Source organism: Equus przewalskii, chromosome 19, assembly GCF_037783145.1.
Source record: "Equus przewalskii isolate Varuska chromosome 19, EquPr2, whole genome shotgun sequence".
NCBI classification, from domain to species: domain Eukaryota; kingdom Metazoa; phylum Chordata; class Mammalia; order Perissodactyla; family Equidae; genus Equus; species Equus przewalskii.
The window spans coordinates 29,663,823-29,681,860 of NC_091849.1; the positions used below are offsets into that span (position 1 = coordinate 29,663,823).

At 43.2% G+C, this 18,038-nt stretch overlaps 1 protein-coding gene across 5 annotated transcripts; it reads left to right on the forward strand.

Moving 5' to 3' along the window:
* The first annotated feature begins 941 nt into the window (after nucleotides 1-941).
* On the forward strand, nucleotides 942-14,125 carry TRIM40 (tripartite motif containing 40). Of its 5 annotated transcripts, XM_070584296.1 has the most exons (6): nucleotides 942-1,079; nucleotides 1,884-2,295; nucleotides 11,522-11,617; nucleotides 12,306-12,530; nucleotides 12,833-12,855; nucleotides 13,277-13,475. In XM_070584296.1, the coding sequence occupies exons 2-6, from the start codon at nucleotides 1,951-1,953 to the stop codon at nucleotides 13,332-13,334; spliced, it is 747 nt and encodes a 248-aa protein (XP_070440397.1). In that variant the 5' UTR covers nucleotides 942-1,079; nucleotides 1,884-1,950; the 3' UTR covers nucleotides 13,335-13,475. The 5 variants fall into 5 exon arrangements, with proteins under 5 accessions (XP_070440397.1, XP_070440399.1, XP_070440395.1 ...); XM_070584298.1 differs by lacking the exon at nucleotides 12,833-12,855 and having other exon boundaries at nucleotides 13,277-13,406; XM_070584294.1 differs by lacking the exon at nucleotides 13,277-13,475 and having other exon boundaries at nucleotides 12,833-13,135.
* The last annotated feature ends 3,913 nt before the right edge of the window (nucleotides 14,126-18,038 follow it).

Genomic DNA, 18,038 nt, shown 5'->3' on the forward strand with positions numbered 1-18,038 from the left:
TGTAAGATGAGCCCCATGCCTGGCTTTGTGATTTCAGGTGGGGAAATCTGAATTCTGACAAGGTCCAGAGAATGGTCACTTAGGGTGGGTGGCAAAAGTAAAGGTCACTGGATTGAGCAAGTCAAGGGGCTGCAGGGCCTCGGTGTGGATGGTCATCTACACAGTCCTTGAAGTCACCGGGGATGATGGCAAAACATGAGCTAGGGAGAACCCTGCAGGCCTCGTGTGCAAGTCCTAAATAAATTAAAGGGATGGCTCTGCGGAGGGCGGGCAGGAAGGAGTAGCGCGTGGACAAGCAGAGCTCCACAGCAGGTATTTTATCTGGCTCTGGGGAAGTCCTGCACAGGAGGTGATAGTATGGGACGAGGAAGAGGCCCACCCACCCGTGACCCTGAGATTCAAGGGGACTGTCTATCTCCTTTGAGAAGAAAGCCAAGGAACCGTGACTTTGGGAAAGTGACTTTAGCAGCACCTCCACAGCAGACAGTGGCAAAGTGGGGCTGAAGGAGGAGACTATGGAGTGAGATTTTAACAAGAATCTTGAACCTTCTAAAGCCTCAACTGGCAGTCCTTATTGGCGGGACCCTCTGTGGGCCTCTCCAATGTCAGGGCAGAGACTAGCTTGACTGGAGAGAAACTGGAAGACAGCAGGGTGGGCAGTTGATGTTCCAGTGTCATGAGTAGACCCCATGGTTCTGTGAAGCCTGGATCCTGAGGTACCATAAGCTGGGGTTCCGGGAGGTCCTCATTCAGTGAGTTGACTCTCAGTTCGTGTCATTTACATCGAAGGCCCCAAGACCTTCCTCCTCTCCTTGAGCAAATAAAGCCACACCCTGCACCAATCAAAGTCCATCTCACCTTCCAACTGCTCCAGGTCAGTTACTCAGCCATGAGTTGTTTCATTTTCCTGGTAAGTCAGTGTTTCTAGGAGAGGATGGGCCTTTTCACCTCTCCCCAAGTTTTACTGATACGTGAGCATATATAACCGGCACAATTTGAAAAGAACCATTCACTGTTGGCCATCTCTCCAGATCTGGAGCCTGAGAAAATGACCTGAAGTTGTAGCAGGAGAAATTGAGGTAGGATACTAACAGAGCTTTTTGGGAGGAGGACTAGGCAAGAGGTTTGGGGATGAAGGGATGAGAGTGAATGCAGTGTTTAAGGGAAGTGATGAAAGGGCAGTACTTCCTTCTTTGGGTCATCTTTGGAGATGGTTTGAAAGGAAAGGTAAAGGTGATTTTGAACATGACCCAGGTCTCTGGTCTGCTCTGTGTCCTGTTCTCTTTCTCTTACCCTTTCACTGTGGAATCCATATAACCCTGGAAAGGATGCTGGTCGAGAGAATGGCCAGCTGACAGAGATGCTGATGCAAATGGTTGGTAGTAGTAGTTGATAGCAGTAGCCAAATGCTTAGAGTGTGACCAGGAGCCTTCTAATATTCCAGTGTGGGAGAGGACACTCCAAACTCCTGCCAAATTCTCCCAGCTGAGGGTAAGTTAGAGGCTTTCGACTTTTAAGTTCATCATGCTCTGACTTCTGGCCATGATGCTCTGGCCTTTTTAACTTTGAACTATAAAAATATTCACAGAAAACTCTGAAGAGGAAAATAGAATTAGTTTTTGAATCACCTGCTTCCTCCAGGTGTCTGAAAAATCAAGAGTGATTTCAAGTTTAGTAAGTAAAAGGAAACCAGAGGGTGCATGTCAGCTGATGAGATATTTCTGCAACTCACGGAGAACTGTGGTTTGTGTGGTCTGTCTATGGCTCCAGTGATGGAGAGCGGGCAGTTGCCTGAAGTTGTGGGGCTAAGTCATGTCCTCCAGGCTGCTCTAGGGCTGCCACCTTCCAGCTGGGCCATCTTACCTGGATTGTCTATGTGGCAGGCCTTCCAAAGCCCCAGTGGAGAAAGAGGTCCTATGGACAGGAGGCTGGCAGTGTGGGGTGGAGACCATGTTCCCTTTGCAAGAGGACAGCCGGGAAGAAGGCATCTGCCCCATTTGCCAGGAGAACCTGAAGGAGGCAGTGAGCACTGACTGCAAGCACCTCTTCTGTCGAGTGTGCCTGGCCCGGCACGTGGCAAAGGCCCCGGCCTCTGGAGTCCTCTGCTGTCCTCTCTGCTGGAAACCCTGTTCCGAAGAGGTGCTGGGGGCAGGCTATATCTGCCACAGCCACCAGAAGAAGGTGTGCTGGTTCTGTGAGGAAAGCAGACATCTTCTGTGTATGGAATGCCTGGTGTCCCCTGAACACAAATCTCATTGTGAGCTGGCCATTGAAAATGCCATCAGCCACTACAAGGTAAGGCTGGGTCCCCACCTCTGTGACCTTCTCTTACTCCTTCTACCCTTCTGTCCATTATGCCTGGCATCTCACAGAGGCTCAATAGCTAAGACTTTTCTTGTTTCTTCTGCTTCATCCTATTTTGGACACTTGTCTTTGCTTTTCCGTATATTTTGCTACTGGTATTAAAGTGTCAACACATTAATATGAGTGTAAGAGGGGATACTGTCACTGTGATGTCAGATTCTCTCTGACACTGTGATGTCAGAGAGAAGCATGAGCTACTCTCACTTTCTCATCTGTAGAATGAAGGAGTTGGACTAGATAATGCAAAACGCTTTCAGTACTAAGACTATTTATTTCCTGAGGTTGATAGTACTAGAAATGGGGTAGAATGCAATCAAGTTTGACATATGCTAATAAAATCCTGCAAATATATCCATTGGAACCTGGAGATTAGTACATGAGTCTCTCTCTCTTTCTCTTCCTTCTTCCTTTGTCTTTTCCTTCCTTCCTTTCTATAGCGATTATCTTCATCCTATTTTATTTAATTTTTTATCATAAAAGTTACATGCTCTTGGAAATAATTTCAGACCAACACTTTAAGGTATAAAGTCAGGACTAAAGTCTTTATTCCTGCTTTCCTCCATTCTCAGTCCCTAGAGGTAACCATTGTTAGATTTTTGTGTATCTTCCTTCCAGAAAATTTTGTGTGTGTATCAACGCACTCTTTAAAACACACACACGCACAAAAGGATTCTCTATTTTTTTCTGTAAGTCATTTTTATCATGTAAAAATACATCTTGGACATTTTCCCATTTTCCCATCAGTATGTATAGATCTTATGAATTCTTTTCAACAATCACATGGTATTCAATTCTATGAATGTCCATAAATTGTCAGACATTGCGTTATTTCCAGATTATTGTTTTGTTTTGAGATCACGTGGAATGTTGCAATGAATACCCTTCAACGTATATTTTGGAGGACTTAGCATACCCAAGATATATTTTGGTGAAAGAGTAAGGTAACTTCCAGCAACAAGCAGCTTTTCCTATCACTGGTTTTTGAATAATCCGTAGTCCCCCCACTGATTTGAATGCCAGCTTCGTAATATGCCATGTACGCACATACATATACTTGTATGTTTTCTTGACTCTCTATTCTGTTCTATTCTTCTGTCTGTTCTTTCCTCTGTATCAAACCATTTTAAACACTCTATCTTTGCAACGTGTTTTAATGCCAGTAGATCTTAGAACCCTCACAATACTCTTATTTTTCAGAATTTTTGTGGATATTCATGTGTTTATTTTACCATTAGCTTTAGCATTATTTTTACCAAGCTTCCCTCCCTCCCACCCCCAATCCAGTCAGTGTTTGACGTATTTTCACCATGGTGTCTTTCTATCAAATAATGAAGGATGAATTTCCAAAGGCTTCTATTCAATACTTGACTTTTTGAGAACTTGTTATGATACAGGATGAGAAAGTGGGGAGTCTAGGTTGGGGGTGACTATGGGAAGGTAGAGAAACAGTTTCGAAAGACAAAGAGGCAGAGCTCTCTGGTTCTAACGTCATTCCCTCTAGGTGCAGTGTACCACGGGGTGGGAGGGGCTCCCACCTGCTGATGAGCCAGGCACGAGATGGAGAAAATCTGCTTTACTCACTTGATGATTTATTCAGGTCTGTGCTCCTGTAGAACGTCATGCTAGGGACTGTGGGAAGTAAGAAGATGATTCATAATCCTTGTCCTCAAGGCTACCTTTAAATTTAGACAGGACATCTAAAATAAATAAATAACAATATTTGTTCACTTAAGAAAGACTTAAATAAGTTCCTGAAGTGTGTTAGGAATTACAATATGTACCAGGAGTACAATGATGAACAAGAGAGATGCCATCTCTACTGGCACGGAGTTTTCAGTTTATAATGGAGAGAGACAAGAAATCAAACAAACTACAAGTTTTTAATGAGCCAGAAAGAAAACAAGCAAGGATCTGAGGTGGAGAGTAATGGGTAACTCATGTTAGTGTGGTCAGTGAGGGCCTCATGGAGGAGGTGACACTGAAACTGAGACCTAGAAAAAGAAAAGCCAACCAATGGGAAGAATGGGAGCAATCAGAGGCCCACGTCTGGAAAAGTCTCATTATATTTGAAGAATTTATAATTAGAGTTTGAATTGACAGCATGTACTGATAGATTAGAAGTGGGGTAAGGGAATGAAGGGAATCAAAGATGACTTCATGAGTTTCTGTCTTGAGAAACTGGATGGATGACGGAAAGATAAGGACTGGGGAGAACAGGTTTGAACAAAACATCGTTTCATTTAGGACAAGTTGAGTCCAAGTTGAGACACATCAAAGTAGGATTTTAGATATGCAGTTGGATATGAACTCTGGATCTCCAAAGGGAGACTTGAATAGTATTCCCAAAATTTAGAATGAGGATCCATCAAAATAAAGATGATATTTAAATCCAAGGGAATTGATGCAATAGCCTCAGGAGAGAGTCCAGAGAGAAAAGAACTTCCAGGGCAAGGTCCTGAGAAAGGCCATCCTTTAGACGTAAGGTAGAGGAGGGCCCAGCAAATGAGACTGAGAATGAGCCACTAGCAAGGCAGGAGAGGAACAAGAGGGGTGGTGTTCCAGATGCTAAAAGAGAAGAATATTTTAAGAAGTGATGGCAGAGTGTGTTGAACGATGGCGAGCAGTCCCATAAGATAGGGGGCGGAGAAGTGAATGCCGGGATGGGAGGAAGTGCACTTCTTCCGTTGTAACAGTAGGAAACAAAAGAAGGTGTCTGCAAGCGTAGGTAGTTTTGTAGTCTGGGACACAGCTTGAGTGTTCTGGTTGATTTCCTCAATAACATGTGAGGAAAGACCATCAGCAACGTAGTAGAGATGGGGATGTGAAAGGTTTGAAAAGAGAGGAGAAGGTGTCATATCGTTTGTGAAAGCGAACCAGTGAGAGAAACTGAGTAGGATTGGCAGGCGGTGTGGAGCACCAATTTAAGTTCTGAAACTAGGGATTTAATGTGTTTCATGAGACTGCTTGAGGACAGCCAAGGAAAGACGATGGTAAGAGTTTATCCAGGCAGGAGTTGCCCGGAAAGTAACAGAAGGAGAGGCAAGGGAGACGAGGGTGTTTCTGAAGGAGTGATGACAATGGTGGACTCTGTGTGTGTTTGTAGATGTTGATAGAGTTTTGAAATAAAGGTTTCTTATGATTTCTCACCATGTTTCTATTTCTTTGAATTACATTTTCTTTTTTTTTAAGATTGGCACCTGAGCTAACAACTGTTGCCAATCTTCTCTTTTTTTCTTTGTCTCCCCAAATCCCCCCAGTACATAGTTGTATATATTTTTTAGTTGTGGGTCCTTCTAGTTGTGGCATGTGGGACGCTGCCTCAGCGTGGCTTGATGAGCGGTGCCATGTCCGCGCCCTCAGGATCTGAACCAGTGAAACCCTGGGCTGCAGAAGCAGAACGTGCGAACTTAACCACTCGGCTATTGGACCAGCCCCTACATTTTGTAAATGTTATAAACTGTGTCCTGTTTAAAGGAATTATGTAATCCCACACTGCACTACAGAAAGACTGAAAAAATTTGCAATGCTACAAAGTCCTTTTTGTACACTTGTTTCCCCAACTGTCCAACCCATGTCAGTGTCAATTACTTTAATGTATTTTGCTGATTTCCTACATATGTAACAGTGACTGAAGTTTTTTGCTTTGCTTGATTATGAATGCTGGTGGTGAGATTTTCTTCTATATGAAGACTCGCTGTCTGCATTTTCCCCTAGAATCAGAGCATACCTTTTACATGACTGCATAAACATAGTTTGTCTTTTGGATAATAAACTATATTCGTTATGTTTCATAACCATTTTTCTTATTCCGTTATTTCTTTTCTTATTTATTGTATTTTGGGGCAAAACTTTTAGAAGTTTGTATGTAAATCAGTTCTATTGTTTAAAAAAATATAATCAGTGTCTTACTTAGAAATTCATCTAAATGATTTGCTTTTCTGTTTCCTTTTTAAATATTAGTTAATTCCTTGCTTGTTTGGAATTTAGTGTACTGTGTTGTATAAAGGAGGACACTATGTTAATTTTTCTTTATGCTGACATCCAGCTGTCCCCAAAACATGTCTGTAAGAGTGAGTCCTTTCCACATCTATGTGTTGTTTCTGGTTTGACATAAATTAAATTTTCATAATAGCAGGGTTTTTTTTCACTCTAGTCCATTGATTATTTTTTCTTTTCTAAAATTGTTATATAGTTTTAATACTTGTTTTGTTTTTTAAAAAATCTATAAGCATCTTTGCCATATAATAATTTTTTGTAACCTGATGTTCTGACTGTCTTTTCAGAGGAATTTTCTTATGCAATGTTTCTAAGTTTTATAAAGCATTCCCTCAGATTTTAATTGGCATTGCATTAAATTGGTTGATTACATTAATGATTATAACTTTTGGGGGCTTACTTAATTTTATCAAGTAATAGTCGAATATATCACTGTGTTTTCATTTATGTTTCTGAAACAGATGCTAAATTGTCTTTACTTAAACCTTGTATTTTATAAGGTTCATTTTTTGGCAATTGGTACTTGTAGATCAAATGAGAGTCTTTGCTGAGCTCATATATCCTTTAAGTTAATTTCCTGACCTTTTCTAGATGCACAATCACATGGACATTGTTAGGTTTAGTCATCAACACCACTTTTCCTCATAAAATATAACGAGTGACATCATTCTCATCCAGATTTTGGGACATTTTTAGTTCGATAAGGAGGATGCTTTTTGAAAGTTGGTAGTTTTTTTGGAAACTGTATCAGAAAAAGGCAGCTTTTTGCCTGTTAACCACTTTTTCTTTCATGAGTTTTGTTAGTAAGCCATTTGAGAAAGAATTTCAGTGTTGCTACGTTCTCATGTTTTATCACTACTTAATGCTCTTTTTGGTCAATTTTTTATACTGGAAACCACATTTTATCTGATATCTGGTAGAATCACAAACTTTTAAACGTATCCATTAAGACAAAACAGGTCTTATACTATTCCCTATATTTCAATTTGGTTTTTTTCCCAGAAGAATATTTTAGGAAGATAAAAGTTTGTAGAATTTTGCTTTTTAGTTCTAACGTGTGCTTTATTCACATGATATGCACCCACTAAATATTATTTTAATGCAAAAATGAACAATTTTTTGAAGAACAGAGGACTTTACCTTACTCGTGTTCGATATTGTAAATGATAGATCGGTATTATCTTTATTTCATGCATTATTCTTTATTGCTGTTATCTTTGCTTTCTTTTTTACTTTATGCATTGTTTGCAGTTGACTTTAAAGTCTTTATTAAATTTTCAACTATGCCAGAAGATAGGACTGTGGCTTTTTGGACTGGATCTTAAGAATGGGCCTGATTTTGACAGGCAGAAATAGATAGCGTTCCTTCCAGAGGGAATTAAAAAGGAAGCGGTGAGGAGGTGTGGCTGCATGGGGTGTGTTCAGGAAACCCCAAGTGACTCTGTTTGGCTGCTGCAGAGAACATGGAGAGAGTAGGGAGAGGTAACGCTGGAGTTGTAAATAGGGTTAGGTCACGGACAGCCTTGGATCCTGCATTAAGGAGTTTGGGTTTATCTTTGGTAATGAGAAGTCATTTTAAGAGAGGAGTAGCATAGGTAAAAGATGAAATAGGTCTGAGATTTCAATCTGGGTGACAGGCAGACTGGTGGGTCCAATGACAGAAGCATGGAGGTCAAGAGTAGTGGATTGCGGAAGAGAGTGGGGAAGGGGATCATAAGCATGATTTCTCCAGATTGGTTTTGAGCTGCCAATAGGGCAGTAGGAGATAATTAGCCCTCAGCTGGAAACGTGGGATTGACTGTTAGGAGAAAGATCTGGTTTGGGAATTGCGATAAGATCTTAAACCGCCAGATGGAAAGTGAAAGATATAGTTTGGAGATAGAAAAGTGTTACGGAAACAACCTCAAGGAGGTCAAGGAAGGACAGGGCTTTGGGGTGGGGAGAGTGAGGTGGGACACGAGGGGAGAATTACATCAGAGAATAGGAAGCCTGAGAACTTCATTCCTGGAGATCAGTGGTGACCGTGGAGAGAGAAGTTTCAAAAGAGTGATGAGAAACAAAACAGTTGGCAGAGAAGCAAAGGGCCCGTGAGGAGGGGAAGACAGTGGGGACTGACTACTCATTCAAGTTCAATTGTGAGGGGCCAGCCCAGTGGCGCAGCAGTCATGTTCAATTGTGAGGACAGAGACAGAGAGTAGATTGATGAGGTAGCAAGGTGAAGCTTGCTTGTTTGCTTTTTTGAGCTTTATGAGACCTGAACTTTTGTAGTCACACGAACAATTCCCCAGCCCAGCCTCCTCCTTCACCATTGAGACCCATGAGTGAAATCCACGATGCCCATTTATTACCTCCCACACCTCCACTGAGTGTTTTATTCCTTCTCTGAAGGGAAATGACTGCAGGTGACACCCAGTGACATGACAAGTTTTTAATAACTTCCTAGTGACATCATTGTCTCCTCTGCTTACTGAAGCTTTTTGTTTGCATGGATGTCCTTGCCGATCTCTCACCCACAGTCCCTTGACTTTGATTGCACCCGCAGAATCTCAGCGCCAGAACTTTCAAAGTCATCTCCTCCAACCCCAACCTCCACACGTACATCTCCAGTAACGTGGGGCTCTTCCTGAAGCAACACATTTTAAGAGTTTATGAGAGGGGACCAGACAAAAATGACAAAAACAAAACATATTCCTCATAAACAGTCAACAACAACAGCAAAATCTGCTAATTTTTTTTTTCACCTGAGGTGGGAAGGATTCAGTTAATGAAACACACGCTCTTCAGTCAATAGCACATCCTTATCTTTAGCCCACAAATCCCTTTCTTGTTTTACTTGCTCGTTCCAGTTAATCACCATTCCTCTCCATCATGGGCAACCATTTAAAGCATTTACTGTATTTTTATTCATAGACGGTTTGGTAAAAACACATATTTCTGTATTGTGTACTTGTATATTGAATTAACAAAGTTATATTATAGACCTCCTTCTATTTCTTGCTTTTCCACTCCACCGTGTTTTTAAGATCAGTGCATGTTTTGTGTGTCATATAGTCCATTGCTTATGACAACTGCATAGTATTCTGTAGGAGGCGTCTGCCACACTCTACTCATCCATTTCCCCAGGAATGTACTTTACCTGATTCCAACTCTCTGTTACCACAAACAATTCTGTAGTGTTCATGTCCTCTTAGCACATAAGTGAGGAGTTCTCTGGGATATTTACCCAGAAGCAGGACCACTGGCTTACAGAGGAAAGCATGCTTAGGTGGCCCAGACCCTCACCAGAGTGGCTGTGCTAGTGCACGTCTCACCAGCCTGCAGTACGTTCCTTATATCCGCATCCATCCCCCACCCCTGGCATTTTCCAGTTGTCTAATTTTTTTTAATCTGATCGGTGTCAGTCAAATACTATTTCATCGTTGTGCCAATTTCCATCTCTCTAATCACGGGTGAGTTTGGGCATCGATTCACATGCACTTTAGCCCTTTTCCTATTCCCTCTTCTGTGAATTAACTCTTCATATTCTTGGCAAATTTTTCTCTTGGGTTCCTGTCTTCTTATTGATTTGTAGCCTTTCCTTTTTACATTCTACAATTAAGTCTCTTGATTTTACACTTGGCAGATATCATCTCCTAATCTGTCATTTCTCTGTTAATTTCGTCCATGGTGTTGTCACTGAGCAGAAATATTTAATTTTGAGGGAATCAAATTAAATAATTCCTTCATGGTTTGTACTTCTGGGGGGTTATACTAAGACATCTTTCCCTGCCCATAGGTCACAAATTTATTCTCTAACATGATTTTCCTTTAACTTTATAGTTTTACCTCTCACACTTAGGTCTTTAATCTACCTGAAGTCTATCTCCACATATGGTTTGAGGTAGGGATCCACCTTTATTTTTCTCTATTCTTGCAGGCCAGTTTTCTCAACATGGTCTCTATAGATTCTGTCCCTTCTCTCACTGATTTATGTACCACTTTTTCTTTTTTAAATTCCTTTATAAACATGGGCCTGTCTCTGAGCTCTCTCTTCTGTCATTTTTGATTTGTTCTTGCACCAGTACCATACCATTTTATTGCTATGGCTTTGTATGACCTTTTATGTGGTAGGGCAAATACATTTTATAACTAATCTAACAAGAGATTGCAAGAATATTTCCAGAATCTTTTGTTGACACCTGCCCTCTGGCCCTCACCTTTCTTCCACTTTGATTCATTAAAGGCCTATGTTGTTATCAGTACTGGCTTTGTTTATTTTTGCTTCCCTCATGGTTTATCAAAAACCCAAAAGCAAATTTTTTTGAAACTGAAATCATTCATTACATCCTTAGCTTCAGGACCCACCTGGACACTGATTTATGATTTAGAGAGAGGGCACATGCTTCCCTGGGCTGTGGGTTTGCATCCAATAGAGGGCTCTTGTCCATCCCAGCCAGGCCAGGGAGTGGTACCAGAGGCTTTGCATCTCCCCTAAGTCAGTCTCTCTAGACTTGCTTCACTTGTGGATGTGAAGTAGTAAGAATTGCCAGTGATCAGCATACAACTTTTAGATGTTGGGAAAAAACACCCTGAAGTCAAGTAGAAAAGCTTCTGTTACTATGTTATTTTTGTGTAGTTAAGGCTTTTAAAAAAATTGCCCACACAACTAGAAGGATGTGCAACTAAGATATACAACTGTGTACAGGGGGGGTTTGGGGAGATAAAGCAGAAAAAAAAAAAGATTGGTAACAGTTGTTAGCCCAGGTGCCAATCTTTGGGGAAAAAAAAAATTGCCCATTACTTCTTCCCCATCATTATCCATTAAATAAACTCATGTTCCTTATCCCAAGCAGGATGCTTTGAGGACTGCCTTTTTTTGGAGGAAGATTAGCCCTGAGCTAACATCTGTGCCCACCCTCCTCCACTTTATATATGGGACGCCTGCCACAATATGGCTTGATAAACGGTGTGCAGGTCCACACCCAAGATCCTAACTGATGAACCAGGGCAACAGAAGCGGAGCACGTGAACTTAACCGCTATGCCACTGGGCCAGCCCAAGGACTGCCTATTTTTAAACAGAATTTTACTTTAGCCTCATCCTGGGTTCAGGACCCGCACCGTGTTTGATTAAGCACCACCTTCACCCATAGTGTGACAAGCAAGTGTGTCCGTCTCTCTAGGAACGACTCAACCGCAGAAGCAGGAAGCTCAGAAAAGACACTGAGGAACTTCAGCGGCTCAGGGCTCAGGAGGAGGAGAAATTGCAGGCTGTGCAGGTGAGATGTGCGGAGTCTTGGGAAGGACACCTCAGAGTGTCCTCAGCGCCCTTGCTCCCTGTCCTGGCCATGTTGCTGTCTGGAGCAGACTAATGTAGGAGGAGGTCCTGCAGGCTGGCAACCTGGGGGCTGGGCTCGGCCTCATGGTTTGCTGGCTGAGTGACCTGGGGCAAGTCAAGCCCTCTGATCTTCATGTGGTTTATATGTTAAATGAAAGCCAATCCTGTTCCACCTGGCTCACGGTGAGGATCAAAGGAGACAAGCGGCTCATCAATTGAAAATGACCACACAAACTGTAGGTCTCTATCTCTGTCTCTGATGGTCTACCTTTCTGTCCCTCTTGCCCACTTAGGTGGGGGTCTCTTCTCACCTTATAACCTGAAGGGTGTTAAAAGCAGGCAGTGGAAAGATATTGCTGAGCAGTGTGTGTGTGTGTGTGTGTGTGTGTGTGTGTGCCCACTGTGTGTGATATGGCATCCGTGGATGTTCACAAGAGTGTGAGGTGGGAGGGAAGGTGTACCCACATTTATGAGGAACACAGCTGCCTCTGCAATGCCTGTGACCCACAGAGGCAATGCCACAAGAGGAAGAGGACTGAGGAATTAACATTCTCACTCAGAGTATTCAGAGACTGTGAAGGACCAGGGAGACATTTGACACTGAATCTTAGGGAGTCCCTTTTCTGTAGTTTCAGGTAGACTGTGGGATCGACAGGCTGGAGGCTGAGCTGGAGAGCCAGCACCAAACCAGGAGACAACTGGAGACCCTCCCTCAGCAGTGGCCAGACCAACTGGAGGACATGCCAGCAGAGGTGTCCAAAATTTTTGACATCTCCAGGGCAATAACTCAGCTCAACAACGTGGTCACTGATCTGGAGAGGACAGCTAAGGAACTGGACGCCAACACGCTGAAGGTACATACCTTGAGACACCTCCCAAAGATGGGGATTTTCCCCAGTTAGTAGGCAGGGCAGCTTACCTGTGGCACCCTTCTGGGAGGTCTAAGAAGGAGAGGCTTCCCTGTAACATGTGGTGGTGGCTTGTCCAAGGCCTCACAATGCTGCTACAGCAAGGTGGGGTGAGGGGGGCGCTATCCTCTCCAGTTCTCAAGGTCACCCCCCAGAGTGGCATCCAATAGCAGGTCAGGGAGGGAATTTGGAGGTGACAGGAACCTGCGAACCAATTATGATTCTCTCTCTCATTCTCTTTCTTCTAGAATGCCAGTGACTTATTGGCCAGGTATGAGCCGTCTCATCTTTCTTCCCATATGTGTTTACACATGCAAACCCACACAAGCATAGACATGCTCATGGGCTTTATGAAAGTCAAAGAGATCTACTTCTCTGTTAACTTTTGTATCTTCATGCTACATGGCCAGTAGAAGATTCAACGGAATACACTGAAGGATTTCTTTATTTCTAGGAGTGCTCCACAGAAATAAGAGGCTATTTATCCTGAGTTAGAGAAAAGAATCAACGAATCACTTCTTCTGTCATCCTCAGCAGCTCTGACCTGTTCATCCCTGGACGACCTCATCTCAGACTCACCTCAGCCTCCTTGATCTCCTTTCTCCAACCTGTCTGGCTTTCCATTAGGTCTACCCCATGTACCTTCAGACTTGCCATCTCCTGAACATGACCCCCTTTTCTCACCCCCACAGCCGTGACCTGATGCCTGACCCTCTGACACTTGGACAATGCTCACATCCTCCTTCCTGAACCAAGTTTGTGCTGGTGGTTCCCACTGCAGAGGTCAGGATCCAAGATCTCCATTTTGCCTGTGAAACGATAATAATGCTCATCTCTTACAATCTCATATTAAAATAGGAGTACCCAGGCACCTGGATGGCATGAGCCCAATAGTGGTGATACCACCTCTGTGCATGGAGCTGGCAGGTCTGTTGGATGGAATATTCCTTCTGAGCTCCTGTAGCGCCTATTGTCTGTACCACTCACCTGGCACTTATTCATTATTTTTGTGGTGGACAGACTCTAGGGTGGTCCCCCATGAGCCTCCTCTCTTGCTGTTCATGCCCTTGTGTGATCCTCTCCCCTTGAGCATGAGCAGGATCTGTGACTTTCTTCTAATCAATGGAATATGGCAAAGGGGATAGGATGTGACTTCAGTGACTGTGTTACGTTGTATGGACTCCCCCTTGCTAACAGACTCACTCTTGAGACTCTCATTGCTGGATTGATGAAGTGGCCCCACGGCCAGCAGGCAGCCTCTAGGAGCTGACAGCAGCCTCCAGCCTTTAGCCAATAAGAAGTAGAGGCCATTGGTCTTGCAGCTGCAAGAAAAGGAATTCTGCTAATAGCCTGCATGAACTTGGAAGTGGATTATTTTCCCCAGCTGAGCCTCCAGATGAGAACCCAGCCCAGCTGACATCTTGATTGCAGTCTTGTAAGACCCTATGCAGAGGACCCAAATTTCTGACCCACAGAAACTGTGAGGTAATAAATGTCAAAGTAACTGTGATATAATAAATGTGTGTTGTTTTAAGACTAAATTTGTGGGGTTTTTTATGGAGCAATGGATAACATACATTTGTGTATTAATTATTTGTACATCACTTCTTTGGTTGAGTAAGGACAGTATTCTGTCTTTGTGTCTCCAGCGTCTAGGACAGTGCCCGGCTCATAGTTGGTGCCCAGTGAAATGTGTCAAGTGGATGTATGAATGAATTAATAGAAAATATAAGGACCTTCTTGATGTCCCATGTTCAACAAAGGCAGCCTTTAACTAGTATTTATTGAGTCTTTGCTGAAATAGTCAGTACTATACTAGGCACTGAGGGATATAAAGAATAAAACATGGCCACAGGAGGTGCTGCCTTATGGTGCAAAGAGTGGGAACTCACATGTGTGTCAGACTTGAGTTCAAGTCCCAGTCCTGACACCTAATACCTCTGTAACCCTGGGCAACTTCATCTCTCTGAGCCTCAGTACTACTCCCTGTAAAATGAGGATAATGGTACCTGCGGCCTGGGACTGTCGTAAGAATTAAATTTTGTTATGTATGCTAGGTGCCTGCTGTAGTGCCTAACATGTTGTAAACATTCAAATGTGGTAATTCTGTCTTATTCTACTTCTGCGCTCAGAAGTTTATAATCTAGCTGTGGAACCAGTACAAGCATATAAGGAATAACAAGAGAGTATGTGACACGTTAAATTAAGTGTCACAGTTGCTAAGTGCTGTGGGGGTCCAGAGGAGAGAGTGAGGCTTGGAATGTTGGGGTCGGCTTCCTGAGGGAGGTGGGGATTGAACAGCGGGAGAGAAAGGTGACAGCATTCAGATCAGGATAGCTCCACAAATGAAAATATGGAGGTAGAAAAAAGCCACAGCACATATGTAGGAGTCCGAGGAAACTGACCTGGTTAATCTGGACTATTCAGGAATGGGGAAGACCAGAAATCAAGCAGAGGGTTAGTTTAGTGACACAAAGATGTAGGCACCCATCAAAAATTTTTGAGTCAGGTGTGAACGGAACAAGTGGTGTTTAAGGAAAACCACTCTGGACTCTTGGTGCCAGATAGATTGGGGGCAGGAAGTTGGGGGTTTAAGGGGAGGCAGAAGGGGAAAAAGCCTAGCGTAGATGTTCAAATAAAGGAGGGTATAGTTACTAGGCAGGAAGCTGTAGGTCTCAGAGAAACAGGAGACACCAAATCTAAGAACAAGACATTAGCCAAGAAAAGAGCACTCCTGGAGGTGACAGCTAACCATACTTGCATCCTAGTTGAGTTATTGTCACAGAGAATTCGGCCAGAACTATCCTACCCAGGAGTGGGAGGAGACTGAGGAGCTCCAAGGGCCTCCCTCCACTGGAGAGTCAGTTAGCCTGCAGGTGCCTGCCAGCCCCTCTCCCCTCTTCTGATATGACTACAGATGGTTGGACTGGGGTGGGCATCTGACCAGCAGATGGTTGGTCAATCAAGCCTATGAGGTAGCCTAATGAGAAAGATTTTACCAAAGTGGGACAATGATAACCAACTGAACATCAAGTTCTCTTGGAAATTCAAAATGGGTCTGTGATGAACACCTCATTAGTTGGTGGAAAGAGCAGCAGCAGAGGGAATCAAAGCCACATGTGTGGCCGTGTACTGGAGCGAGTGTCCATGACCTGTGCTGCTCAGTGGCCACAGGATAATCCAGTCTCTAAGCTTCCTTGGACTTCAAGTGGCCTTCCTATCAGTTCTTACACATACAGAGGCAGTATTACATAACGGACATGAGCACAGACTTGGGAGCTAAACCATCTGAATTCAAATGTGTTATTACTGTCTAATGTGTAATGTGTGTTATTGCTGTGCTGTTTACTCTTTGCTAACTTGGGACCAGTTACTCAACCTCCACATGTCTCAGTTCTCTCATGCATAAAATAGGGCTATAATAATACCCCCCCATATAAATATGTTATTTATATTATTATAATATAATAATAGTACCCCCTCATAGGGTTGCTGTGAGGATTAAATGAGTTTATATATAAAATATTTATTATAGTGACTGGCCAAAATGAACTCTATATGTGTTTGTTATTATTATTAACCTTTTCTTTTGGTGAGGAAGATTGACCAAAGCTAACATCTGTGCCAATCTTCCTCTATTTTTTGTATGTGGGATGCCTCCACAGCACGGCCTGAAGAGCAGTGCTAGGTCTGTACCCAGGATCCGAGCCCACGAAACCCGGGCTGCTGAAGCAGAGAATATGAACTTAACCCTTAAACCACCGGGCTGGCCCATAATTATTAACATTTTAAAAATCTCTGGTTCTTCCTTTGGGATTTGGTTATGTCACCCCACCGCTCCTGTCACCCCCACCACAGCTTCCCATGAGGCCTAGCAAATGGTGGAAAATCCCATTTTCCATATTCACATGTCTGTTCTTATAAAAAACTTTCCTGTTATTTGAACTAACTTGAGTGAGTCTCCATTCTTTGTAATAGAAAGAGCTGTGACAGTGTAAGCTGTGAAAATGTAAGCTGTGAAAAAATATGGATGTCACTACAAGTATGCACTGCTCCTTTGGAGTCTCGGAGAGGGCGATTGGAAGCTTGGGACCTCCTGAATTTAGTGCTTCTCTGGAGGCGGGAACCCTGAATCCAGACTCTGTGAAAAGCAGAGCATGGAGCTTCATCGAGCTGCCTTATCTTGAAGTCATAATGTTTTAGGATCCACCTGTTCCCTCTGTGCTCACTCCACCCTCTAAAACAAGTAAACCTCAAATACAATTACTCCAGGAGAGAAGCAGGTGCTGACAGGCCAAGCGGAGTATTTTCACTCACTAGCAGTTTTATTTCTCAGTGTAAGAAATAGAAATTGTCTTTCTGAATCCAAGTCAGTTGTGGAGAGTGTGGCCGGCATTAAAATATTCACCAGGATCCACCTGGGCACCTATTTCTGAACAAGGCAGTGTAGTAGAGCGGTTAAGAGCTCTTGAGACGGACATGAATTAAAATCCTGGCTGTGGGGCTGGCTCCGCAGCTGAGTGGTTAAGTTCTTGCTCTCCGCTGCGGCGGCCCAGGGTTCAGATCCTGGGCGAGGACATGGCACCGCTCGTCAGGCCACGTTGAGGCAGCGTCCCATATCCCACAACTAGAAGGACACGCAACTAAGATATACAACTATGTACCGGGGGGGCTTGGGAAATAAAGCAGAAAAAAAAAAAAAAGATTGGCAACAGTTGTTAGCCCAGGTGCCAATCCTTAAAAAAAAAAAAAAATCATTGCTGTATGATCTTGGCTGGGCAAATAACCAAAACTCACCAGGCTTCAGCTTTCTTCACTTAACAGTGAAGAAAAGTGGGGATAGTAAAAGGAGCTACCTCATCAGTTGCCACGATTAAGTGACATAATGTGTGTTCAGCCCTCCAGCAGGCCAGGATCTTCAAACATATTTAACCTAGAGGCTAATGGTCATTTTTAAAGACCCAGCCCAAACCAATAAAAATAAATAGAAGAATGCAATCCACTTTTTGGTGGAATCCCAGGTTTGGGGGCCTTGGATATGTTTTAACATTATATAGAGAATTTGCATCTATTTTTCTTGAATATACATTTTTGTAGGAAATGCTGAACACTCCCAGAGAAAGCAATTCAGCCCCCCTCCAATCCCTGGCTCCTAACCTCCACGTCTTTTCTACCTGCTGAGCTGAGATGAGCAACAGAAGTTCTTGGGTGACTTCTAAGCCTGTGCCGGCTCCCTTTGAAACTGCCCGCTGGATGGTTCACTCCTCCTGGGGCCCCAGTGGGGAGATGATAGAAACATTTTAGTTTATGTCTGAGTAGAGTAAACAGAGACAATGTTAAAGAGATTGTCAGTGAAGGATATGTTTAAGCAGAATAAATGACAACACCAACAAGAACTAGAAAACAAAAGGTGCTGAGACGATACTTTTATTGTGCATAGGATTTAAAACTCCC

Excerpts from the sequence above, each read along its gene's own strand:
- TRIM40 (XM_070584294.1), top strand. The coding sequence starts at position 1,951 with ATGTTCCCTTTGCAAGAGGACAGCCGGGAAGAAGGCATCTGCCCCATT. Across the intron at positions 2,296-11,521 it reads ATGCCATCAGCCACTACAAG|GAACGACTCAACCGCAGAAG; the intron begins GTAAGGCTGGGT and ends CCGTCTCTCTAG. Across the intron at positions 11,618-12,305 it reads AGAAATTGCAGGCTGTGCAG|TTTCAGGTAGACTGTGGGAT; the intron begins GTGAGATGTGCG and ends CCTTTTCTGTAG.